Genomic DNA, 25,848 nt, shown 5'->3' on the forward strand with positions numbered 1-25,848 from the left:
TGCTGGTTTAGCCCAATCGATCTGGAATCCATTTACTTAAAATTGGCACAACTCTTCCTTATATTAAATAATGAAGCCCAAGCCTCCCTGGGGACGGGCGCAGAGCTCAACAGCTGCGAAGGAATCTGCAAGCCGAGGATTAAACATGCGGTATCTATAGTGACCAGTTTCCAACCGGCACAACGCTCTCCCCCTCCCTGCCCTGCCTCCACAAAGGGTGTCTGCTGAGGCGAGATGGCAAGCTTAGCCGTTCTAAGGTACCATACCCTTGATCCTGCACATAAAAATCAGCCCTCAGCACTCCTCCTGATCAAAAGCTGAGCTTATAGGCAATGCTTGCATGGCTGTTTTCAACTTCATAGAAAAGGGGAGATTCTCCCCCCCCCTTTTCCCCCCCTTTTAGTTGGGACTTCTATTTAAGGCACTAGGCAGGGTTTTATGCACAGATACGTAGGGTTCCTCCACAGGGCCTGTGAGAAAAGTTATAGCAAACTCGGTGAAATGCCCACATCAGCATGTTTGGGGTCAGGAGGGAACCGTGTTGCATTTCTTGTGCCATCTCCTGGCCCACAGCACAAGATAATCCTGATGGCCAGAAGTTGCGGTGCCTCTCTGCCACAACACAGGCCTGTAGTGGCTACCCGTGACCACTACAGACATGGCAACGCTTCAGCCCAACTGGTGGACGGGGGTCATGGCTCAGCAGCAGAAGGCCCCAGGTTCAATCCCTGGCAGCATCTCCAGGTAGGGCTGGGAGAAGACCTTTGCCTGCAGCCTTGGATTGCAGACCAGGGCTACCCAACTTTGGCCCTCCTGCAGATCCCATCATCCCTATTGGCCGCTGGGGATGATGATGGGCCAACAGCAGCTGGAAGGCCAACCTTGTGTTGACGATACTGAGCTAGATGGTTCAGTGGCCAAAAAACCGCTTCCTCTCTTCCCCTGCCTCATGAAGATAGCAAACTGCGCCCGTCAGACCTAGAATCAGGGGGCCCAGAATCTTGCTGTGATTTCTTCCAGCTGATCCAGAGGTTCCCCTGCCGAGGTTCCAGCCATATGGCATTCCTAGGAGATAGTTTTGCCCAGTCATATCAAGCTCTATTCATCTAGCAGAGGAGAGGTGAGGAAATAAAGTTAACTACTTATTCATATTATCCTGGAGTCCCTCTCCCCTCAGATTGTTCACAGAGCCAAGGAATACAGAAAGTTCATTGTTGCCACACAAGAGCCAGAAAACAAAAAGAAAGACCCTTTGTTGTTGTTAACAAGACTTCCAAAGCATTCCGAGGCTGAAGCATGTTTGCAAGTGTCTGCTCAGCAGAGTTAAAATATTCATAGTGGTCTGGCACATAGTTGACTGATTTAAAACTACACCTTTGCTGGAAGGGGAGCACTTCAGTGAAAAGTGCAAAACTCACAGCCATTCGGAAAGGATGCGATGGGCCCGAGTATAGTTTGAAAATGAGACCGTATCTACCCAAATAGAGGACAACTCTGAATTTAAAAGAGGACTTCCCTTAAAAATACAGATTAAACACAGGTTATAGGGGTATTTACTCCAAAGGCAGAGGCCTCTAATTTAAGACAACCCCCCAGTTTCTAAAGATCAAATAACTAGTGAAAAGACCTCGTCTTGGATTCAGGTAAATACAGTAACTTAGCGCCCTGGGCATTCTGCATAGGAAACATCCATTACCGAGTTCTACTTGCATTCAGTCCGATATAAATTTATGGAAACTGCATGAGCCCCAAGCTGATTTGCCAACATTTAATTGCTTATTTTAGATTTAAAAAAACAAACAAACACCCATTTAACTTGGATTAAGACACTATGTACTCTAGCCAACAGTAAAAGTATTATTTAAGATGTTATTTGCATTCAGTATAAACAACTCCTGGTGTCCTCACCTTCAAAGCTCTCCACAGCTTTGTCCATATGATCTTTCAGCCCTTGCCTCTCTTTTTTACCCCTGCCTCTGACCCTCCCGCCTCCAGTTAAACCAAACGTGTATTTACGCGGCTTCACCCACACAAAAGCCTTTGTAGCCTCATGTCGACACTTAAGTCTGCACCACAATTTTGCAAGCCCGGTGCGATGCAAGAGGCAGCAACACTCAAGCGAGAAAATACGGGGTTATGGACAATACTACTCTGGGACGGGCCTTCTCCATGGCTGCCCCAAGGCTTTGGAATGTGCTCCCTGCTGAAATAAGAGCCTCCTCATCTCCGACACATTTGCTCACCCAAGCTTCTAATTAGACTCAAAGAATTTACATCATTTTATATTTAAAATTGTTTTAATGTTTTAATTTTGTTTCCAGTTTTGTTTTATTGTAAACTGCCCTGAGACGTAAGTTTTGGGTGGTATCTAAACATGTTAATTAAACAAACAAACAAATACTTACGGGTGAAATTAGGGTTTAAGGCCATACTGGGCTTAACGTCGCCTCGGGAGTTTTCCTCGTCCGAGTCCCAGCCTGAAGAAGCTGAAGAGGAGCAGGAAGAGAACGGGGAGCAGGAGGAAGAGGAGGAGTAGGGGGTGTCGTCTTCCAGTTCATCGTATTTTCTTTTTAATACCCCCGTCATGATTGGTGTGGGGTTTTCATATAACTGGGGGAGGAAAGAAAAAGGAAAAACACAGCTGTGAGCAAGAAGTGGAGTTCTTTGGGGCAATCTTCAGGAAACTGCAGCCACTGCGGGGTTCTTTTGGTCCTCACAATTTATAGCGTAGGCTTGCCAGAAGCGTTCCAAGCCAACCCTGGGATTCCCCTTCGAGGCGTACTGGGGCGGGGCGGGGGTTTCCTTGATCCAAAAGTTAGTCTTGGAGGAGGTGGCTTCCTTGAAAGAACAGCCCGCCCAGCAATGCCAATCTTCCCCTGAAATCTACCACCGTCGGAGGAGCTGAGCCTACTCACGGCTCGTGCAGAGCAAGGATCAACTCTATGGGCCAGGCCAGGCCTCTGCAAACACCAACCGTGTGCCCCGGCTCTGGGATCCTTTGCAAACTGCCGAGGAACCCCTGCACGCAAATCCACATGAAAAGCCGCCACCCCCCACCCCCGAAGGAAGGGAGCTGGAAACCACCAATTGGTATCCGTGCGAAGTTTCCCGCAAGCACATCTCTATGAAGAAATATTTGGAATTCCCCAAGAAGAAGAGTGCCTTGCTGGCTCCAAGGCTTCTTAGATTATTGTCTTTTTAATAACTCCATTGGGATCATCCCAAAAACATAGCGCAGCCAGCATGGGTTGCCATGATGGTCCCAGAGAGACCGGCCAAAAGGAATAAGAAGGGCTCCAATTCCACTTTTTCAGTGTTACTGATGATAATCTCCAAAGCACTTGCGCATGCAAAGCTCTTCATACTCCGCATGCCACCCTCAGTAACTGTTACACCCATTTCACAGAAGAGATAAGCAAGGCCAAGAGAGTGTAGGATTAACAAAACACACAGTCAGCAGGGAGCGAGAAGCGCCACGTACAAGCAGAGAGTACACAGACAACATGTGAAATTGCCTTCTGCAGTGCCAAGTAAGGCCACTGGTTCAGCTAGTCCAGTATCAACTACTCTGACCGGCAGCAGCTTGTCAGAGAAAGATCTTCCCTAGGCCTGCTATCAGAGATCCTTTAAACTGCAGGCGCCAGGGATCAAACAAGAGGTGGCTGGGTGTAACCAAAGTGGGCACACTAAAATGAGACAATCAAGTCGGAGGTGGGGGGTCCTGCGTCCGCAAAAGACCTTTGCAGAGTTCTTGCATCAGCGACCGGCAGGCTAAGTGAAACGTACACAGCAGGAGGGTGTGCAATGCTCACACAAGAACCCCAAGCCTTCCCTTGCGGAACACGCAACTAGGCGCATAGTGCATGAGAGCCTGGCTGCGATCTCCTTTTTCTAACGCTCCCCCAGTTGAATTTCCACCTAGCCTGATATTACACTTGCAAAAAGTGAGGAGGAGAACACGCAGGCCAGAGTGGGTTGAAAGAGAACAGCCTGTTCCACTGTGACATTTCACTCTTGATAGGCAGAGCCAGGCTTTCCATTCACTGCCTTTCTACCCGGCTGCAGCACAAGCACCTGCCAATGAGCGAAACCGCTTTGCAGAGCAGAGCAAAGCAACAAGAAAGAGCCCCTTGTGGAGCAGATGCAGCCTCCTGTGGGCTTGTGCCCAGGCTTTGTTCTGTCAAAATGTAGGAAGAGCTGCCCTCGCTCTGCCCGTCTCCGCCGGATCCTCATCCAATGCAAGGCCACGCGCTACCTGTTGGAAAGCAGTGCAGACAAACCCGAACTGAAACTACCTCTTGTCTGGTTTGCTACAGTCCCACCCTCCTTTTCAGCTGTTCAAACAAACCGCAAACCTGCAGCCCTTTGAGACTTTTGCCCTGTAGAAGTGCCACAAATGTATGAGAGAGTGGAGATCCCAGGAAAACAGGCTAACTCAACAGCACCCAACTCAGAAGGGGAGCCAACTTGGAGCTTTGCAGACACCCACCTTGAGTGCACCCATCACATCCCTCATTGCAAGTAGCAAAAGCACCTCCCAGGCCTTTCCCCTCCCCCAATAAATGCCTCTTCCAGGCACGGCCAAAAGGCAGCGCTTCTTATCCTCACAACAACATTTATTTTCCTATGTAAACCACCTTAAAAAAAAACATCTGGGCCCCGAGATGTTGCTGGACTACAACTCCCATCACCCCCAGCTGCAAAGTCCACTGCGGCTGGAGATGGTGGGAGTTGTAGTCCAGCAACATCTGGGGACCCAAGTCTGAGAAGCTGAGTTATGGGGGAAGCACTGGGAAGAACGACACTTCCCAGCAGTCTGTGCACACCTTCCCAGAGGGCTCGGTCTCTCTTAAAGCCACTCCTCGCACCTGGCACTGGGGAAAGCAGCACAGCTCTTGCACAGTGGAAAGGGCTCTCAAGCTGCTTTGCCCAAGGGGCCCCCAGCCACGGGCTTGAAAAACAAGAAAGATCCCTGCTGGATTCAAACCCCCTCCTGAAGCAGAGCAGGAAGGAGAAGGCAGGCTGCAAGGCTGGCAACAGGCACGTTTTCGGTTGCTAGCAGAGATGCTGCTCCAGGCTTGCCTCAAAAGCAGATGGCACCACAAATCAACCAGCCGTACATTGCATAAGTGGCATGATGCAATGGGGTCGCATGCGCGCCCTGCTCCAAGTGGACGGGGACTGAATGGCTGTAGGATAGCAGTCTCCAGCCACACACCCGCGTTTCCACCACTCAGCACTGTGGGCAGCATTAGGCTCAGAAGGGGGGGGGGCATGGAAGCGCTCCGGGCGGTTTGGGTCAAATTTGAGCTGATTTGTTTTGCTTCACTTCCTAGGGATCCCTGGTGTTTATAAAGGAGAATCCTTATCGGATCCCCCTTTACAAGCATCCCGAACTCGGCCAAACTGATTCAATCCGAACCAGGCCCAGTTCAGCTCCAACTCCTCCCAGTTATGGGGGGGGCGGGTCCAGTTTGAGCTCGAATCAGTCCCGCTTTTTCTTCTTTTTACATTTATATCCCATGCTTCCTCCAAGGAGCCCAGAGTGGTGTCCAGGGTTATGTTTATCCTCACAACAATCTTGTGAGGTCAATTAGGCTGAGAGAGAAGTGACTGGCCCAGAATCACCCAGCTAGTTCCATGCCTGGATGGGGATTTGAACTCGGGTCTCCGCGGTCCTTGTCCAACAACCAAACCGCTACACCACACTGGCATTCATTCTATGGACCAGGGGTGGGCCCTCCAGACCCCCTGCTGTACACTATGCCCAACACTTATCATGCTCCCAGCGCTTACTCACAAAATGCCAAAAAGCTTCCGGCTAGCCTAGGGCAGAAAGGTGCTTTCTCAGATCACTGCTGGAATGTTGCCCAAAGTACAGCATGGATGCTGAAGAACGGAGAACATAGCTGCCTGCTCTCTCTCTCGGTGGGTAAGCCCCTGGCTCGAGTCTCACAGTCTCAGGAGTAATATGCCAGGCCGGAGAGCCGCACTGAAGCTCCCTTCAAAACATCCTACGGGCCTCTTTGATTGAACCTGCCGCTTTGTTTATCGGAGTCTGAAGAGGATGAGCCCAAACCTGGACATGGCAGCTCGGCTATTACTCACAGAGTGACTCAAACCAGACCTGCACGCACCGGTTTAGCCACGCCACACAAAAACAGCAAAACATGCAAGCAGAGTGATCCTGACGGCTGGCGCTTTGGGAAAGGTCCTTGTCCGTGGCTGCAGATGGGATGCAGGAGGCAGGCGTGGGCAGACCTGCGGGGTCTACTTTGCTTTGCTGGACCCCCAAAGTCCTCCAGCCAGGGCCATAAGCATCCCTCTAGCTCAGCATTGTCTACCCTGACTGGCAGCAACGCTCCAAGCTTTCAGGCAGGCCTTTCTCCCAGCCCTACCTGGAGATGCTACCAGGGACTGAACCTGGGACCTTCTGCATGCAAAGCAGATACTCTTCCTCTGAGCTGCGGCCCCATCTCTGGTAGTATCAAATAAAAACTGGTGGCCGGGGCTGGGTGGGGGAGCGGGGGGGAAGCTAGTTACCACTTGCAGTGCGCCAACCTGCACACCAAGCGGAGATCAACCTCCTAGTTATTAAAGAGGACTTTTAACATCCTAATTTGTGGGGAAAGCATTTTCCCCCTTACACACACACTTTTCTTCAATAACTGAGGAGTCAGAAATTCTTGCTCACTAACTGAAGCCATCTAGTCATCAAGCAGCAGGTCCTGATTTCAACCAATCATCTTTATTATGGTCCAAGACCAGCATAAGATAGAACGGCAGAGCATGATTCAAAATAATAAAAACCAATTATAGATCCATAAAACGATATTACTTGAAAGTTACTACTCTAAAATTCTATGCGTCTAAATCAGGACCTGTATACTATTAGAGTTGGGAGAGAACTTGGGGGGTTTTCCGGCTGCCTTTTGTCCCCCCGCCAATATGGGGAAAGCAATATGGACTCCCCTCCCAGCCCAGTAAGAGGCCACAGGCTACCCAGTCACTTGTTTTTCCAGATACTGATGTTGGGCAGGCAGGGGCAGCGTTCTTCTTGTTTTGGAGGCAGCTTAGGAAGTTGGTGGGGTTTTCTGTTCTGTTGTGTTTTTTAAAGTACGAAGCAAAATTCCAAGTTGCACATGCTAAACTTCCAACCTGAGACCCACCTTCATGAGAAGAGATTGTATTTAACTAGACCTGTTCTTGGGTCACATAAAGTGATACTAAACCATGGCCAGCTTTGAGCATTTATGGGTGTGCCTTGGGAGTTGAAAAATTCCAAATTAGTAACTGCAAATCCCCAACATCCAGAACCACCCCAAATTCTCAGCTTTCTGCACAGGGCAATTTTAAATCTTGTTGAGACATCTCAGAGCTTTTGCCTGCCTCTTCACAGACCTGGCACAAAGGTGTCATACATGAAGCCAGTGACATTTAAAAGGTTAACACACACACCTGTTTCAGCAAAGGCCTCTTTTGGCTGCAAGAAAAGTTATTAAACATTAACTAGAAGCAGGCACAGTGCTTGCAGTTAGTTTTACAGATCCTGGATGAGGAAGCACAAACATATTGTGCATGTTTTTTTAAACTTTGATATTGGATTTGTATTTCTATATTACAATTTAATATTTTAACTGTGTAACTTTTCTAGTTTTATATTGTTTCAAATGTTTTGTATACCACCTTGAGACTGTTTCAATGAAAGGTGGTATAAACATCTAACAATAAAATAAATAAATAATAATAAACATGCCTTCCATTGCTTTGCAGAGGCACAGGAGCAAGGCAGCGTCTCTCTGTGTTCAGGCACAGTTTTCCAATTCCATTTTGAGCCACTGTCCCCCCCCCACTGAATTTTAGATTTCCTCTTGGGTGAGTGAAAAACAGAGAGATCTTCTGTGCAGTCATGCTAGCATAGACCCCTGCCAGTCCATGTGAAGATCTGCAGCTTGAGGCCCCAATCCTATTCCTCATCTAAAGCTGGTGTTGAACAGAACATCTCTGACCCACCCCAGATAGAAACACAGAGCAAGCAAAGCAGCAACTTTTCCTCAGCTCCCTTCTTCCCGATTCAGGTGGGGAGGATGGGAATTGTGAGATCAATGGAGGTTCCTTGCTGAAGGGAGGATCTGGGCACAAAATCAATACAAATGCATGTTCTTCCTCTATCCACCCTGCCTCCATTTCTCCCTTCCCATCCTATGTAATCTCCCTTGTGCTGCACTTTAGATTGGAAGCCGCTTGGGGCAGGGACCTGCTCTCTTGTACTGTGCACAGCGCCATGCACACAATTAATTATGCTATCTGATCCAGCCAGTGTGGTGTCATGGTTAGAGTGTTGGACTAGGACCAAGGAGACCAGATTTCAAATCTTCATGCAGCCACAAAACTCACAATGGGTGACTCTGGGCCAATCACTTCTCTCTCTCAGCCTAACCTACCTCACAAGGTTGCTGCGAGGATCAACCTCACCACGTATGGCATTCTGAACTCCTTGGAAGAAGATCAGTAAGTTCAAGCCAGCCTGTACAGTTCTTGGCTTGGGACGGCACAAGACGGAAGGCATCATTGCTTTCACTGAATGCCATATGCCCGACTGCCAGGTCTCCCTACACTTCCTCTGCCCTAAGCCCGCCCCCCCTCCCCTCCCACACACACTTAAAAGCACACCCTCTTAAAGCACAGGGGTGGGCAACCTCTTTCCAGGGCCAGGTGTAAGAGCCGAGTTCGGGGAAAGTTAACCTGAAGCTGCAGGGGAGGGGCGGGAGAGTCTCCCTCCCCACTTCACAGACCAGGCCTGCTCAACTTAGTCCCCCCAGCTGTTTTTGGACCACAATTCCCATAATCCTCAGCCACAGTGGCCAATAGCCAGGGATTATGGGAGTTGTAGGCCAACATCTGCAGGAGGGCCAAAGTTGGGCAGCTCTGTCATAGACCAAGGTAACCGGCCCCCAGCCAACCTGCGGGATCCTTCGCGGAGACAACCTCAGCATGTCAAGGAGAGCAAACCCAGGCTGCAGGTGGCTTGTCCCTCACTGGCTGGCTGGCCTCTCGCCAGGACGGAGGGAGGCGGCGGCGGCCGCAGATGCTGCGAAGGCGGAGGCCTCCCATCCGTTCTGGCACATGTTCTGCCCAGCACCCAGCTCCAGCCTGGGAAGCAGTTCACGTGGAAGCCAAAGTGCCCGGAGAACTGAACGCATGCAGCCTTGGGGCGCAACGCCGCAAGCCGGCAAGGCCGTCTCCCGGCAAAGGGGCGGCGAGGGTGAAGGCAGTGGCCCAGAGGCTCTTCTCGGCTTGCCCTGGTGGGGCGGCCAGCCATGTTTTTGGGTCCTGCACAACTCCAGCTCCGCTTCAAGCCCAAGGGTCACGTGTTCGGCCTCTCTGGGAGGGCGGCTCGCTCTCTCCACACACCGGACTTGGGCCACAGTCCAGAGGAAATAAGCAGGTCACTCAGTGGTGCAGGAAAGCTCAGCACACGGACATTTCCGATGCAGCAAGCCGCCCAGGGGCTTCCAAGCAATACTGAAACACCTTCATGCCAAATGCTCAATCCCCTGGATTTCTGCTGCTCGGATGGCGAAGAAGAGCGGAAGGAGAGGGAAAGCGCAAGCTGGCAGATCTACTGGCAGGAAGAAAGCCACGGCGCGTCTCCAGAGAACCAAGACATTTGCTCGTAGGGGCCAAACTGGGAAGGACTCGAGATGCTGGATGAAACCAAGGCCACCCTCCAGGGCTGGGCCAACATCAAACCTTTCCTGGCCTGAATAAGTTTGCATTTTCGGCACGGGTTGTGTGGGAGATGTGCCCGAGCAATGCATCCTCAGCAGCAATGCAAGAGGCCCTTGATACATTGCTCAGATCACCCCTGCTGCTTCCTGAGTTCCACTCCCCAGGGACTGCTCAGACTGTTTGGACAGCAAGGTTGGGCTCTGCGTTTTTAAGTTTCCTGGCTGTTGCTCAAATTAAGCTCCCAGTTTAAAGATGATGTTCCATGGCACTAGACTTCACACCTTACATTTTTAGGTATGCACCTGAATGCAACGTGTGAATGCAACAAATGTTCACACACACACACACACACACACGAAACACATTTGTGTGCACAAGGCACACCTTGTCACAAGTCCACGGTGGGCTACTTTTCCCCATCCAGTTTGCACACAGTGGCAAAGTCCCTGCAGAATGTCCGAAATGGCTCTCTGCACGGATCCTGTGCTGCCAGCCAAGGCAAACGGTGTTTTAGTTGTGCAAAAGTGAACACACAGAGAGAGGTGGCAGGAGAGCTCAAGCAAACTTGCCATTTATATATTTCAATCAAGATGCCATAACATCGCAGATCTAGGACACTGAACTACGATTACTCAGAACTAAGATTACTGTAGATGGGGATTGTAGTCCAGCAATAGCTGGAGAGCCTCAGGTTGGCCAACTGTGTCTATGAGTAAGAAAGGCACTTTGCACATGGTCAGAGACACTAAGTTCCTTCAGATAATTCAGGGCTGAATCTTGCTTCTAACAGCAGGTTCAAGGATTTTGTTCAGGATTAAAATAACCCTTGGTGTTCTGAGGAAACCACACACACACACACACACACACACACACACCATGGAATCTTGTTGCATAAATGACAAGAGGAAAGGGTTTAAATTATCTCTCTCCAAAGGGTTCAAATGGACATAGAAAGGTAGCACTTAAAAGGGGGCAAAAGTGATTTCCATTATTTTATTGCACTGCCAATACCATATGCACAGATCAAGGCATGCTTTATTCTTAATTAATGGAAAAAAGCTTTTAGCAGAATTTCTCTCCCCCCCCCCCCAATGCATCAATCCCATTGTCTCTCTTCACTCTTTTGTTTTATTAGTTTCATCTGGAATGTTGCCCAGGTAAAGATGTCAAAGGGCGGCTTCACACATTAAGTAGGAGGAGAGATACCGGAAATGCAAGTTAGTCCCTCCCTGCACACTTCTGGTGTAAAGTTGGGTGGTGGAGTGGAATCCATGCTCCCCGCCCACCAACCAACATGCACTGAAAAGCTGGTAAAGATACGACCTTGAGGTTCAGAGAGGCAGCACTCTTGTTCATTTCTTGCCTCAGCCATGAACTCACTACATCGCCTAAGGCGCCCTGCTAGTTTCACAGCCTCAACCCCCACCTGTAACATGCAGTCCATAACACTGGCTTACCTGACAGCAGTGATTACGGAGATAACCTGTGTTGTAATGAGGTCTAAGATAATGCAAGGATTACTGAGATAATATATGTGAGGTGCTTTGAACATTCTGGAAGTACTATGCAAATCCTAAGTACTTCTACATTTTTACTGGTGCAGAAGTTTGAGTTGAGTGCACAGATGAAAGTCCTCAGGGGTCACCCATCTAAGCACTGAGCACCCAAGGCTTTACTTCGCTTCCAAAAGGTGGCTGTATCATGAAGCCTCAAGGCCACGTTCTGGACAGACAACCTCCTTAAAGTTTCTCATCTTCCATGCTCAGAAAAGAAGTTACAAGTGTGTTCTAGGTGTTCTGAAACTTGGGTCCCCAGATGTTACTGGACTACAACTCCCATCATGCCCAGCCACAATGGCTGTTAACCATCGTGGCAGGAGATGATGGGAACTGTGGTTCAGCAACATCTGGGGACCCAAGTTCGAGAGCCCCTGAATCAATCCACACTGTTCCTTTTAGCATCCCCTGGCTCTGGTCTGCCAAAGCTGATGTTTCCATCAATGAGTCAGTCTTGAGGGCGACACAAAACCTTTGGCAGATTTCAGAACAACAGACTAACAGAGAAATCTTTTTGGCACGGATACTCTACAAACAAGACTTGGGGGGGTGGGCATTTGCACACCTTCCATTTCAATTCAGAACCAAAAAAAAGTTATTTCATTATTTAAAAGTTTGGGGGAAACTAGTTTAAAGCATAGTGGAGTAAGATGGGCTTTTTGGTGTGTGTTTTTAGCAACCTGAAACTACATATACATATACATATCACACACACACTCTCTCTCTCTCTCTCTCTCCTCTTCTCTTGTTAATTTGCCAAGAGAGACATTTTGTTCTGGGCTTAGAGGTTTACTCATCTCTTGGATGGAGAACAGCTTTTGGAACAAAAGTACATCATGGAGTGGATCAAACCCGCAGGAATCCCTCTCTGGCACGGCCAACTCCTACTATCCTGGGAATACTTTCTAACAAATATTCAGCCCAGATGTGCATTCCGCTCTCATCCCAACATCCAGCTTTCACAAAAGGAGTGGAGGTCAGGCCACAAAGGGAAGGCAACGGAGCCTGAGCATACCTCTGAAGTGTGCAGGAATGCAGAGACAGCAGGGGACTCCAGCTCCCCTCTTCCTCCCATATATGTCAACAGCAACATGTTTGGAGTGAGCTGCTTTTAAGTCACCTTCCCATGGGCTTAGCCAGCCAAGAAGAGGGGAGCAGCCAAGCTCCAGAGCCAAGTCAGGAACTGTAAGGGTGTCATCCCATACACAAAGCCCCTGGGATGCGAGGAAAATCTAAGCAAGACGGAGGGAGGGAGATGCAGGATTCTAAGCAGAGCGCTGCATATTTTGCACAAGGAAGAACTCAAAATTCTGCCCTGGCACTAACTCAAATTAACGGTTTCACAAGCTGTGCAAGAGACTGGTGAGCAGGCACTCACCTAGGGCAAGTAACAATCCCCCTCGGGCAAGGAGGCTGCACACAAGTTTGTTAATGGAGGGAGCCTAAGCGCTCTACTAGATCAGACCCAAAAAAGGAAAAGCCCTGCATCCCTTCTGGGAAGCACACACACACAGGATTCTGAAGGCCACACTCCCCAGTGCTGTTGCTCTTTCCCCAGCAACTGGTATTCAGAGATAGACTGCTCTTGTACATGAAAGTTCCATTTAGCCACCATGACTAATATAGAACTGCTGAAAGATCTCCGTGAATTTGAAAGGAGGGGAGAATTACTAACATTAGTGGACTATTTTTTTTTAAAAGGCAGACCAATAATATTGTAGTCATCTTTGCAAAACTGCAGTGTAAATTAATTAAGTAAATTTGCATGAACATGCTTATTTTGGGGAGAAGGGCAAGTAGCCACCAGGTCTTTGAGTGAAGCCTCATCTGTAACCACTGGAAATCCTGTGGCCTCCGAGATTTCACCTAGCATTCCCCACACGCTTTCAAGCTTCTCCTTGCAGCTAGAAGAACTAGAAACTTGCTTTCTCAAGGAGGGAGTGGAGACTCCGCCCATCCCCAAACTCTGTAACTTGCGTGGAATCACAGCACGCACGCGCGTGTGCGCGCATACACACACACCCTTAGATATAGGCACAGACATACCCAGCCATCCTGCATCACATAAACATTAAAATGTAACAGCATCACTACTAAATAGTTTTAAAACTAAACAGTTATTACCATATTTTACAGACTATAAGACGCTACGGACTATAAGATCACCTTAATTTTAATCCAGTTTTTCAGAGTTTTAACATATTAAACTGTTAAAACATATAAGACGCACCTGAATTTTGGCAGATATTTTTCAGGGGGGAAAGTGAGTCTTATAGTCCATAAAATATGGTAAGTCGTCCCCTAACTGTAGGGAGTGCTATATTTACACAGAATGCACCGTCAGGATGGTATCAGGTCAAGGTGGGGGATGAAACTCTGTCCTGCAGGAAGGTCTACTCCGTGACTTTGCCGCCATACACCCTCCTGCGAAGCCCACCGCCTCAGAACCCCAAATCTGTCTCAGTATCAAGGGCTCGTCTTTGAAACAGGCGAAGGAAATGCCATGATGCCTCTGCACATGTGCAGAGTGCCATTCCTGCACACTACCAAATAACCAGCAGCTTGTGCCTCTGGCACTGGAGGAGGGAGTCATCCCATTCAACATATAGCTTTGGCTCCAGTTCATGTCACTAACTCTCCAGTTCAGACATACAATTTTAAAACGTGGATCAGTAACACGTTGTATCAAAGTATTTCATGCAAAATAATATTAAACTTTTTGCAACTTTTTGCAACTAGAATAAAAAAATCACTATTTAACTTGAAAAAAGTTATATTTAACTTTTAAAGAAAAGTCATTGCTTTAAAAAGTTTTTTGGTTTTTTTTACAAACTAATTACAATAGGATTATCAAGAAAGTAAATACCGTTGTAAGCTGTGTACCAAATCAATGAATGGCCTATTTCGTGCCAGTTACCTTGTTTTGTATTTAGGTGTCTGGTTTGGAGTGGAGCGGGGATTCTCAAACTGGGGGCCCACAGATGTCGATAGACTACAACTCCCATCATCCTGAGCCACAGTGACCTTTGGCCACTGTGACTCAGGATGATGATGGATGTAGTCCATCACCATCTGGGGACCCCCGATTTGAGAACCTCTGGATTAGAGGCAACCAAGAGATTTGGGTTCGCAGTTCTTGTATACTAAAACATCTCTGAACTGGTTTGGCTGGACTCCCGGTTAGGTGGTAAGTAAGTAAAGTGTGCTGTCAAGTCAATCCTGACTCCTGGCACCCATAGAGCTCTGTGGTTCTCTTTGGTAGAACACAGGAGGGGTTGACCATTGCCTCCTCCCGCGCAGTTTGAGATGATACCTTTCAGCATCTTCCTAGATCGCTGCTGCCCGATATAGTCGCAGCGGGGATTCGAACCGGCAACCTTCTGCTTGTTAGTCAAGCATTGCCCCGCTGCGCCACTTAAGGTGGCTCTGTTAGGCGGTAGGGCTTCCCAATTCAGAGGGTGTGATTTCCAGGCAGGATCAAGCTTCGACATCCCTTCCACCCAGAAAACACAGCTTGCCAGTCCAGACTTATGAAAGGTCATTGTTTACAGAAGTGAAGTTAAGGACATTTGGCTGCAGGGCTCCCTGGGCCTCTCATACCAGGCTGGGCACTTACATTTGCAAACAGAGCAAGTTGCCATCGACCAGCTTTCCAACATTAACAGGCAGGCTGGCAGGTCCACAGGGGCATTTTCCAGTGTGGGTTTCACGTCCGTGGAGCCGGTGCCAGGCGTGTGGGAGCTCGGATTGGGCACCGGATGATTTACAGCGGAATCCCTGCCCTGAGAAAACAAGCTGGATGGCACCATAACACACGCCTGCGATTCACCAGGCTTCAGGCCGCTAACACCCACCCACACTGGAGTTATTTTCAGATCCCAGGGCTGTATATAACAGCACTCTGTTTCCTGGAGAAGGCTCCACATACTCGAAGAAAATGCTCATAGGATTAAGAAAATATTCCAAGGATGGGCTTGTCATGGGTCTAGAGACAGGATCCAGACCATTGCCAGAATCTGGGGTGTGGACAGAACATTGCCCAGGTCTGCTGGCTCTGGTAAAACTCCACGGTTAAGAGCCGGTAAGCCAAGGCCATTGGACAAATACAGCCCCCCTGCAAGAGATGCTCAGCTGTCAAACAAGAGAAAGTGGTGCTTCTGGCAACCCAGCTTACAGAAAGCTCCCTTTAGGGTGTGGGCAGCGGCACCTCCCTCACGACCCAAATTGGCCCACCCTGGAAACGAGGAGGCGATGAGGGCCGAGTAACCACCTCCTCCCGCTTCAGATTCAGTCCGCAAACTGTTTCCAACTCTCTCCCTGTTTTGCAAAAAGTCCCCATTCCTGGCTGCTTGAAAGCCACTGCGATTCCTCCGAGGCAACCAAGGGAAGGCCCATTTGCAAGCCTGACCCAAGCCTCTCTGGGGATGCTGTCCACACAAACCTCGATTCGTAGTCACACAAATACGCACAAACCAGTTGCGGTTTGTCCTAACACACCAAGGGGGGTGCCAATGGAGGCTCAGCTGCCTCTGCTTTCAGGCAGCAGCAGCAGGGGTGTAGCGATAATTGAGAGGCTGGGTTCAAAGAACCCGGGCCGCCAGCTCCTGAGGGCCCTCTAGCTCCACCCCTCCCTACTTTCTTCATTATCTCCCTCACTCTGAGGGGCCGCTGGGGAGAGGGGTGAACACGGGCCCCCTCTCCCCTAGCTACGCCCCTGGGGAGCAGCCTAGGTTGCTCCTCTCTCCCCTGCCAGAGAGCCGCACCACCCGCAGGCTGGCCATTCATCAGGTAGAGCTACACAGCAAAGTGCCATCCTGCAGGCAGCACAGCTCCCGAGTGGATGGGGGAGGAGAGAGAAGCAAGCTCAGCGGCCTCCTTTGGTGCCCCCAGGTTCATTTATTTTTATTTATTTTTACATTGTATATCCTGCTCTTCCTCCAAGGAGCCCAGAACAGTGTACTACATACCTAGGTTTCTCCTCACAACAACCCTGTGAAGTAGGTTAGGCTGAGAGAGACGTGACTGGCCCAGAGTCACCCAGCAAGTCTCATGGCTGAATGGGGATCTGAACTCGGGTCTCCCCGGTCCTAGTCCGGCACTCTAACCACTACACCACGCTGGCTCTCACTAGGACCAGCCGCCACAGACACACCCCCTGGCTGCCAGGCCACTGAGAAATGTGTTGCTGGTGGCCAGGAATGCGAAATATTCCTCCAACCCTCTACACCGAAACAATCCACCTTCCCCAGCAGAGGAAGAGAAAGCGAGATTACTTCCCAGGGCTCTCTTTCAAATATTCCAAATAGCTCAAACCGGACTTCTGGAGATTTTCCCAGAGCAGTAAAAATGCAATACCCTGCGATTTTCTGTGCAGGCACCCTAGGGAAACCACCACCAACGAATGCTCAGAAGAGGCTGAAGGCAGAAAGAAAGACACACACACACACACCCGCCCGCCGCCGCCCCCATACCCGGGATCGCTGAAGGAAAGGCCGTTTCAGCAGCCTCGTTTCAAGGTAAACGGGCTAGGCTTCCCGCTCCTCCGGGTGGAGGGTTTTTAAAAACCTAGCTGGCTCTAAGGTTTCATAAGCTGGCTGCAGCTAAAAATAGACCTGGAGCCTGCCACGGGACAAAAACGCGCGTGCATGCGTGCGCACGCACACACTCGCTCCACGTCCCAGAATGAAAGCAGGAATCGGTGGCGGGTGTGAGAAGGTCTCTCTCCACTCCAGAGACTGATGAGGCAATCTCCCCCACCCCACCCCACCCCAGCAGCAGGAGTAAAGAGTGCTTTGTCTCATTTGACTGGCTGGGAAGTCCAGGACCAGGCAAGAAACGCGTTGTGCGTGGCAAGGGAAGCTGTTCATGTGTGCACACAGGGCCACAAACACAGGGCACAATCCACGGAGAGGTTCGTCCACCAGGACAAATGGGAGCCACCCGAGAGGCGCGGCCTGTCTGTCACCCGAGTGTGACAAGGAACACGACCCAGAGAGAGCAAATACATAGCCTGAGGACGGCAGCAGCTAGCAAGATGGACTTTGGCCTGGCTTCCCCTGGGTCTCTCTTGGCTTAGTCTGCCTCACAGGATAAACTGGGGTAACCCTATCCATGCACGTCACTCAGGTGGAAAGTTTTCTGGAAAGTTTCCGCATACTTTCTTTTTCATGGAAAATTGTCCCATTTCTAAAATTTCTGCTTGGCTACTTGAAAAACACTTGAGATGGTGGGGGGGGAATGAATATGGTGGAGGTGTTTCTTTCTTGTCGTTTTACTGTATAAATAGGAAACAAACAGAATGCCAAATCAGATCACCATCTATTTAGGACATCAGGAAAATCTCTGTAGGGATTTTTTTTTGGGGGGGGGAGAAAATAATACTACACATCTTATACAAAAGAGGGGGAATTCTTATGGGAATTCCCTCCCCCACCCCCCGAAAATTCTTCAGAATTCAATTTCTCCCTCCAGAAAACCCACATTTCTGCCCGCCTGCTCCCCCCCCACCCATGAGCTCACTGGAGCAAGAGTGCAATGCAGGTAAGAGTAAAATCAAACACAAGACTGCCTCTGGGTTGAGCTCCATCTCCGTATACGGGCCAGGCCAATCTAGTCCAGCCCTCTAAGCAATTTCATCACTGCCTGCCCGTCTGCCCAGCTCACTCCCACCAGGTGCAGATCAGGGGACCCTTGGACCAGCTGCAGCAACCAAGCCCACAGCTCAGGGGTGGCCAACCTGAAGCTCACCAGCTGTTGATGGACTACAACTCCCATCATTCCCAGTTACTGTAGCTGGGGATGATGGTAGTTGTAGTCCAGAAGTTGGAGAGGCTCACTTTGGCCACCACCACCACCCCATAGCCACTTCAGCTAGCTAGCTGAAAGCTTGCCTTAATGCATTTTTATCCCACCTCTCCTCCTTGGAGCCCAGGGCAGCACACAAGCCTTCCCCTCCACCTTTTATCCTCACAACCGCCCTGCGAGGTAGGCTAAACTGAGAACAGGTGACGGGTTTAAGTCACCCAGTGAGTCCTAAGCCCAACACTCTGGCCACTCTACCACATTGCCTCGCTGTCTGCACAAGGCTAGGTACGCAGGCTCCTATACGCACCAACTCCTCCGCCTACTGTGAAGGGTGAACAATGATAACATACACAATCGGGGGTCAAATAATTGACTGCCACTAAAGTTTTGTTTAATCGAGGCTGCGATGGGGGCTCTGCACACGGCCAATGTGAAAACACCCTCTGCCCTTGGTCTGTAGGCAAGCCCTCCATTTGATTACATCTTATGAATAATTCACAGCAGGTCCCTGTGTTTGTCCTCTGGTGGGTACACGCTGTAGGTTTCCGCTCTGCGTGGAGGTGCGCCACACGTCCCTCTCTCAGGAATGCAAGACACTCGCCCAGCAGACCTCACAGACCCGCCTGGAGCCTCCCTCACCCCGGCAGCAAGTCCCTCACCCTCACCCTGGACAACAGGGCTTCCTTTCCAAGGACTTTGCTTCCGAAGGACGAGCAGGGACGGGAGAGCCCCGATGTCCTAAATGCAGGCGCTCAATCACGACACCTCTGCAGATTTACGACGAGGGGGATAAGCATCTTCACGGACTGACTTGGGTGCGTATCACGAGAGACAAGGCAGCCACAATCCGCCACTGAATAATGCATGGGGCTTTCAAGGGCCTGCCTGCGCTTTGATGCAAGAGCTGGAATGCACAGGAGCCAGAGCCGCAAATCGGCCCAAACTGCGGCCCTCTCGCGATCTCAGCGTGGTCTTAAGCCCAGTCGCCTATGGCTATGGAGAGGACACGCATAAAAATCATCGGCCCACCTGAAGCCACCCTACTGTAAGCACTCATGAGACGACTCAAAGTCTGCCAGACGCATTCTCAAAAGCTAGAGTTAGCTTAAAGAGGGCTCTGCCATATACTGCCAATCTCCAGAAGATTAACAATCCCACCACCACCGCTCCAATAATTAACCAGGAGGAACACAGAAAGCTGCTGCTTGTTGAGTCAAGCCTCTCGTACATCTAGTCCAGTATGGTCTACTCGGACTGGCAGTGGCTCTCCTCCAAGCTTTCAGGCCGGAGTCTTTCCCAGCTCCACCTGGACATGCCACCAGGGATTGAACCCAGGACCGACTACATGCTAAGCAAATGCTCCACCACTGAGCTTCAGCCCCATCCTCAAGAGGCAGGAAAATGACCACCGTAAGCCTCTCTGAAATAGGCTCAGGATCGGCAAATACCCAACAGCAGCCCTGATTAAAACCAGGACTACCCAACTTGGGACAGAGCAGGGACTAGATACACCTCCGAAGGCAGCAGCTCTCTAACCTGAGGTCCAAAAATATTGCCTGGGGGTGATGGGAGTTGTAGTCCAACAACATCCGGGGAGCCAAGTTGGAAAACCCTGTCCGAAGCCACATAGCAATTCAAACCACTGAGGTCCATCTAGCCCAGATGGGTTCACTGCCAACGGACAGCAAGCTCTCTGGGGAAGGCTCTTTCCCATCACGGGCTCCTAGGAATCCTTTTAACTGGTGATTTAGCCTAGGACCCTCTGCATACAAAGCAGGGGCTAGGGATGTGCAAGAAACAGACTTTCAATTTTGTTTAGAGCTCAAAACAAGACGCAGATTGGCCAAAACGTTTCATTGAAACAGAGGTCAACCCGGTTGTTTCGACAGAACAAAACTCGAAACGTTTCATGCACACTCGAAACACTTCACTGCTCCCCATGGGTATCTCCTAAGGATGCCAAAGTGGGTAGGTTGGGTGGTAGGGCATGATGGGTGCTACCTACCACCCAACCAGAGTCCCCTCTAAGGCGTGCGCATGTGCATGCACTCACACGTTTTTGCATGTCCACTCAGTTCATTTTAGATCCCGCTCAGGTTGAATCAGGAAGGCCCCACTCTGAATGCTTGTGCGTGCACACTGCCTTATTAATGCCGCCCAGAACAAAACTCATTCCACACACAGATGGGAAAAAAGAGAGAACACTCCACCCAACCCATAAAAGAAGCAAACAGGTGATTTCAAACTATTTTTTTAAACCTCCCTCCCCCAAACTCCCCTAGGATCGCAAGCCAGTTGGAAGCCAGTATCAGAAAACCAATCAGCAAGGGGGAAACAGGCCTCCAAAACTGCACTCGAAACATTTCCATCACGATGGGGTTGTTCTGTTTGGAGCTCAAAATAAGCCCATTACTTAAAGGGGGTTTTGTTTCGCACTCAAGACACTTGAAATGGTCCATTTCGAGTCAAAACAGTTTGCACTTTCCCAGCAGGGGCTCCACTGTGGCCTCTCCCACACCTGCAGAAGTGGCAGTATGAGCAGAGCCATGCCAGACTGGGTGCCTCCCATCGAGTTAAGTGGGCTCAACATAAACCGAATAGTGCCATGGAAACAGCACATAAGTGTAAGGAATAAATAATTATCTCCTCCCAAGTATTCAAAAGTGCTTCCTAAAATTATTAAAATTGCAAAATTATTAAATTAATATTAATATTAATTTAATATTTTAATATTAAAATTATTAAAATGACAAATTATATCAGAAACTAAAACCTCTGAATGTGAGCTAATTTTTTTTGTGTTTTTTTTTAGAAAAGTGGATTCCTTTTCTCAATTTTATTGACAAATGTAAGTCTACTTATATACCAAGTTAGAGCAATTAGGGATATTATGGGAAATATCTAAGTTTAAAATATATAGATAATAATGCTGAATTTTGTTTGTAAATGCTTGTTTTATGCGATACATTGTTTTTAAATGAAAAAAATGAAAAATAGTTTTTTAAAAAGTGCTTCATGTATGAATCCTTATGAATCCTTACAACCACCCTGAAAGGAAGGCAAGAAACATACCTGTAAAGTAGAACATGGTTTGCTCAAGTTATCATGACTCTGTCAAGATCTGAACTGCAGACCTCCTGGGTTAAATGCCCACCTTTGAATCATTTTGCTACACCAGCTCCAAAGCAGGATGTTAAAAACAAATTTTTTAAAAACCTACAAGGCATTGACAGGAGAAACACTGTGCTCCTCTAGGCAGCAAAAGCAGCACCTGGATCTAAGAGACCAGGACCACCTGAGCCCTCACCTCTGCCACTGCCACTTCTCTGCAGTCATGTCACCTCTCTGAGCCTCAGTTCTGTTTGCAAAATGAGGACACACAGCTTGCTCCCATGGCAGTGTGTGAGAAGAGCTCCGCACATCACTTCAAGCAACTCTTAGCAGATAATTCATTCCTCAGCAGGGGCACTGATATCGCCGGCTTGCTTCCCTGACCCACACTCCTGACATTAGAGATGGCACTTCTGCGTACAGTGGAGAACCCTCACTCAAGTTAATACCACCCGCGTTCCAACGCTGACATCTGTTTTACCCCGACGGCGGCAGATGCCAAGAGGGCATGTGTTAGTAACTCAAGAAGGCACTAAGTTAGCCATGCTTTCCTCCAGCTTTATAATCCTCTACAGACCGCAGGGAGGGGAGGAGGACGGTACTGAGAAAGAAGTCTTGAAAGCGTTTATTTGAAGGTTGCAAACTATAGCGCACATTCATTGCAGAACAAAGCTGCCATTTTTTAAAACCATGGAAAGGTGTGTGTGTGTGTGTACGTGGTGTATTTTAGCACAGAATCCACTCCACAGCACTCAACTCACTACTGGCCCCGCGGATGACATATGGGGGATTTATCGCAAGCACCTCGGCTTGGGAGTAAAATGCAGGGCTCTGCAATCTGCATCCTTCTCAGATCTTAGGGACGCCCCAGACTGTCATCCACACAGCAGTTTCGCAAACAAAGGTATTGCCGATCAATCTGCCTTTGTGCCAGTAGGTGTTGCTGTCGCTACGAGGAAGAGCAAGAGATTGCATTCTAAGTTTGCCTATCTGCAGCTGAAAAGAGGCTGCTGTTGCTTTGTTGGTCCTGGAGAATAAGTAGTACCAAAACAAGAGAGGCGATCTCTGTTCCTATTTGTTTAGAAGTACGCAAACTTCCCGGATACACCAAGTCCTACGACAGGTAGGAAAAGTAGAACATTCTCAGAGATACAGAAGAGTTATGGGTGTCATCAATAAGTCACTCAGCCTCTCAGACTGTGCCCTTGTGAGTAGGGGGGGGGGGTAACCATAACCTGCTTTCTCCTCTCTGTGAGAATAGGCTGTTTATGATGAAGAGTACTATGCAATTCAAAAGCTCGCTCCCTCTTACGGTTCATTTTAAGTGTGAAAGAAGGCAATCTCATTTTGTATTTCTTGGTGACCGAATACAATGTGGACGACTTCTCCTAACCTAGTTTACTCAAAGCTTTGTAGAAAATAAGCAGGCATAGGACTCCAACCATGCAGCCCGATCCTATGCATGTTCACATGGAAAGAGATTCCAGTGAGATTAACAGGACTTACTCCCTTGTGCTTCCACTGGGCAGGATGCTGTGCTGAACAGGGACAGTTTATTAGGGAGCCACCACTTGAAAAGGTGCCTCTTGACATAATTAGCAGGCGCAAAACACAGATGAAATACATTGCATGACTCAATACTTTGTCATGGCTAACTTAAGGCTCACCAGTTTTCAAAGGGAACTTAGTCATGATTAACTTAGTCTGGATCCCTGATTATTTAAGGTTCCAGAGATCCACTCACAAAAGGAGGGTGCCCGCTGTGTGTCTGTATGATTTCCTGTTCCGGCCCAGCCTCCTACCAATCACTCTCTGCCATCCCCCCCAGTGTCAAGTTAACCCACCTTCAGGAGACTGCCTGTGCTTGTTGCATCTCTTTACGAGTTGCTGGGTTACTTCCTTCCAATCCGGTGGCACATCGAAACCCGGAGGCAGACTAAGGGGGTAACACAGACTCTTCCACACCAGGAACAAGTTTTTTGTCCCAGAGAAGAGAGTGCCTCCCACTTCCTCTCGGATGTGTACGCACTTCAGCTGTCAGAAGTCTGTGAAACGCGGGCATGACATCAGCAGCTCTGAATTCTTCCAGTATTATTCAGTCACACACACACAGAGCCGGTGAGGCAATGCCCTCAACGGGCAACATCTGAGGTTTCGAAGAAAACTCCAGCTACTGCTGTTTGCTCCCGGGTGACTCACCTCCCTGGCATAAGAGCCCAGGCCAGAGCAGTATTTCCCCAGCAAAACTAAGTTACGGGAGGCAGAGAGGGGAAAGGAAAACAACAGGGAGGGGGAAGTCACAAAGGAAAGGAGGAAAATCCCCTGGGGAAGGGAAAGACACAAGTTTCGTTTTCACTAGGGCAGGGGTTCCCAGAAGTGCCTGGACTACCACCCCCATCACCCACTGCCACACTGCAGCAAGGGTGGTGGGGTTTGTAACCTAACCACATCTGGGCACCCAAGGGTGGGAACCACATTGTGGCGGGGGGGGGGTGGGCATTGTAGTCCAACATCTGGGGACCTCTGCCCTAGTGAGTGGGTTGAAACCATGACAGACAGAGGACCTTTCAGCTTTAGGGAGCTCCTGGAACCCCCTCAGATTCGCATCCTTTCTTAGCTTGCCTCGGGGGCAGGGGAGAAATGATAGTGCCAGCCCCTGGAGAGAGAGCCCAGCAAGGAGCCAAAGATCATTATCTCCCCGGGCTGGAGAGCTCTGGCAACTTAATTAACTTCTTTTGAACTGTTTTATTGCCCATCGCTACAGGACATTAAGGCGGCGAGTGAGCGGGCGGGGGGCGGGGGGGGGCAGCAGGTACGCTGGCCGAACTGCTCCTGAATCACCACGAAAGCCCAGACCCAGGCGGGGGACACCAAAAGGCGGGGGGGGGGGCGGGGGCCACAGAGGGCGACTGGGCAGGCGTCCTGAGCGCGTCGGGAGTAGCCCTTTCCCTTCGCCTAACCAGGGATCAGCCTGCCGGCGGGCGCCTCCGCAGAGATCACCTGGGGCAAGGAAAGAGCGAATTAAGCTCACGCCGGGAGAGGAGGAGAGGCCAAGAGGGTTCCCCGGGATCACCCCTGGCATCAAGACAAGGGCCACGATCCGCCAAGAACCCTCCTTGCCCGCCTGCCGGAGGCTCCCCGCTCAGAAGCCAACCCCCAGCCTCCCAAGTCAAATCGCCGCGGCAGCTGCGGGTCGCTTCGACGTGAGTCCTCCCCAGGCAGGCGGCTCCTGCATCTCTTAAATGCGACCCCCCGCCATCCGCCAAGATCCTCATGGTACCCCTTCCCTTACTACAAGGGGCCCAATCATGCCCCGCTCCCAACTAGCGCCATCCAAAAAGATCGACCGCTGGCAGCCCGCGCCCCCTTCCGACGGTCGGAAGTCCTCGCTTCCCTGCTCCACGGCTCCCTCTACAGGCTGGGCATATTCCCTCTGCTCTCCCTTCTCCCGTACAACATTCCTCCGTCTTCCCTCCCTTCCAGGGACAGTCCAGGATCCAAAAACACACGAAGGTAACCCGAGGCTAAGCAGTCTTGGCGTCCTCCACCTGCCCCCCCCAAAAAAAACCCCTGAATTAATAGGGCCGGGGACAGTTCTCGCCCCTCGTCTGCACCGCTGCCGCCACCTTCAGACATCCCACCTTCTCTCTCTCTCTCTCTCTCTCTCTCTCTCTCTCTCTCTCTCTAACTTGGTTCTCCTGTAAACTTGCCATTGCAATTACCCGCCTCGCTTCTCAGCCGAAAACTCCTCCAGTCTCCCCATGCCCCATCGCGCCCCATCAAGTCCTGACTGGCGGCCTCTTAAGTCTGCCCCTCGCCGCCCCCATTCTCCAGGGCGCCCCCTTCCGGACGTATTCACCGACTACTGCGCTTCCATTTAAACCCGAGTTAACTCCTGATCTGTGCCAGTCCCCCTGGCCGGCGCCGCCGATATTTCCCCCTCCAGCCTCTTTACCGCCCCCTTTCGCTTTCTCCAAGAAATGCACCCGCGGGGGGGGGCACAGAAGGCACCCGAGGGAGAGCCAGTGGGGGACACCCTCCTACAGCGCCCCTCTACCTCTACCCGCATCGCAAGGCTACTACTACCCCAGGATCCCCCGGCAGCCCCGCATTCCCGAGCCCGGAGCCCCGCTGGAGGCGCCGCGCTTGCCCCGACGGCGACGAAGCTGGCGAAGGCGAGACACTCACCGGCGCCGCTCAGGGCTCCCTGGGCAGCAGCAGTCGCGGCTTCTTGCTGGGGATGGAGAAGGAAAGCAGCCGGCTTCGGACTAGCGAGGAAGCTCCTCTGGAAGGCGGCTGGCGCCGGGCGGGAGTGGACGAGGAGGAGGAGGAGACGGCTCAGGCGCGCATCGGCGTGGAGGGAGTCTGGCAGCCGGCGCCGGCTGCTGCTGCTGCTGCTGCTGCGTCTGAGGCTGCGGAGGAACTGGCTGGCTCGCCCGTGCCTGGCGCGGCTGTGCTCTGCCGCCGCCGCCGCGGCTCCTCCTCCTCCTCCTCCAGGCGCAGCTGCTGCGCTGCCCTTTTTCGTCAGTGGAAAACTCCTGGGCTCTGACGCAGGCGGTGACAAGGGAGCCTCAGCCAGAGGCGGCCGGAGAGAGCCCGGCCCGCTCCCAGCCCACACGCCGCTTCCTGCCCGTCCGACCGCCCT

General features: G+C 50.5%; 1 protein-coding gene across 3 annotated transcripts in view; it reads right to left on the reverse strand.

The window, feature by feature from the left end:
- The window catches only part of CSRNP1 (cysteine and serine rich nuclear protein 1), a 34,239-nt gene extending 8,711 nt beyond the window's left edge, over positions 1-25,528 (reverse strand). The window contains exons 1-2 of one of the 3 annotated variants that reach the window (XM_053263834.1): positions 25,392-25,528; positions 2,406-2,610 (exon numbers count right to left, since the gene is read on the reverse strand). In XM_053263834.1, the coding sequence (XP_053119809.1) occupies positions 2,406-2,586 (181 nt within the window). In that variant the 5' untranslated portion in view covers positions 2,587-2,610; positions 25,392-25,528. Of the gene's footprint in view, positions 1-2,405; positions 2,611-2,915; positions 2,934-23,047; positions 23,397-25,391 lie in introns of those variants that run through there. The other 2 variants (XM_053263835.1, XM_053263836.1) reach the window with 2 other exon arrangements.
- Positions 25,529-25,848: the final 320 nt, after the last annotated feature.

The sequence above is a fragment of the Hemicordylus capensis genome, chromosome 6 (assembly GCF_027244095.1).
Source record: "Hemicordylus capensis ecotype Gifberg chromosome 6, rHemCap1.1.pri, whole genome shotgun sequence".
Classification (NCBI taxonomy): domain Eukaryota; kingdom Metazoa; phylum Chordata; class Lepidosauria; order Squamata; family Cordylidae; genus Hemicordylus; species Hemicordylus capensis.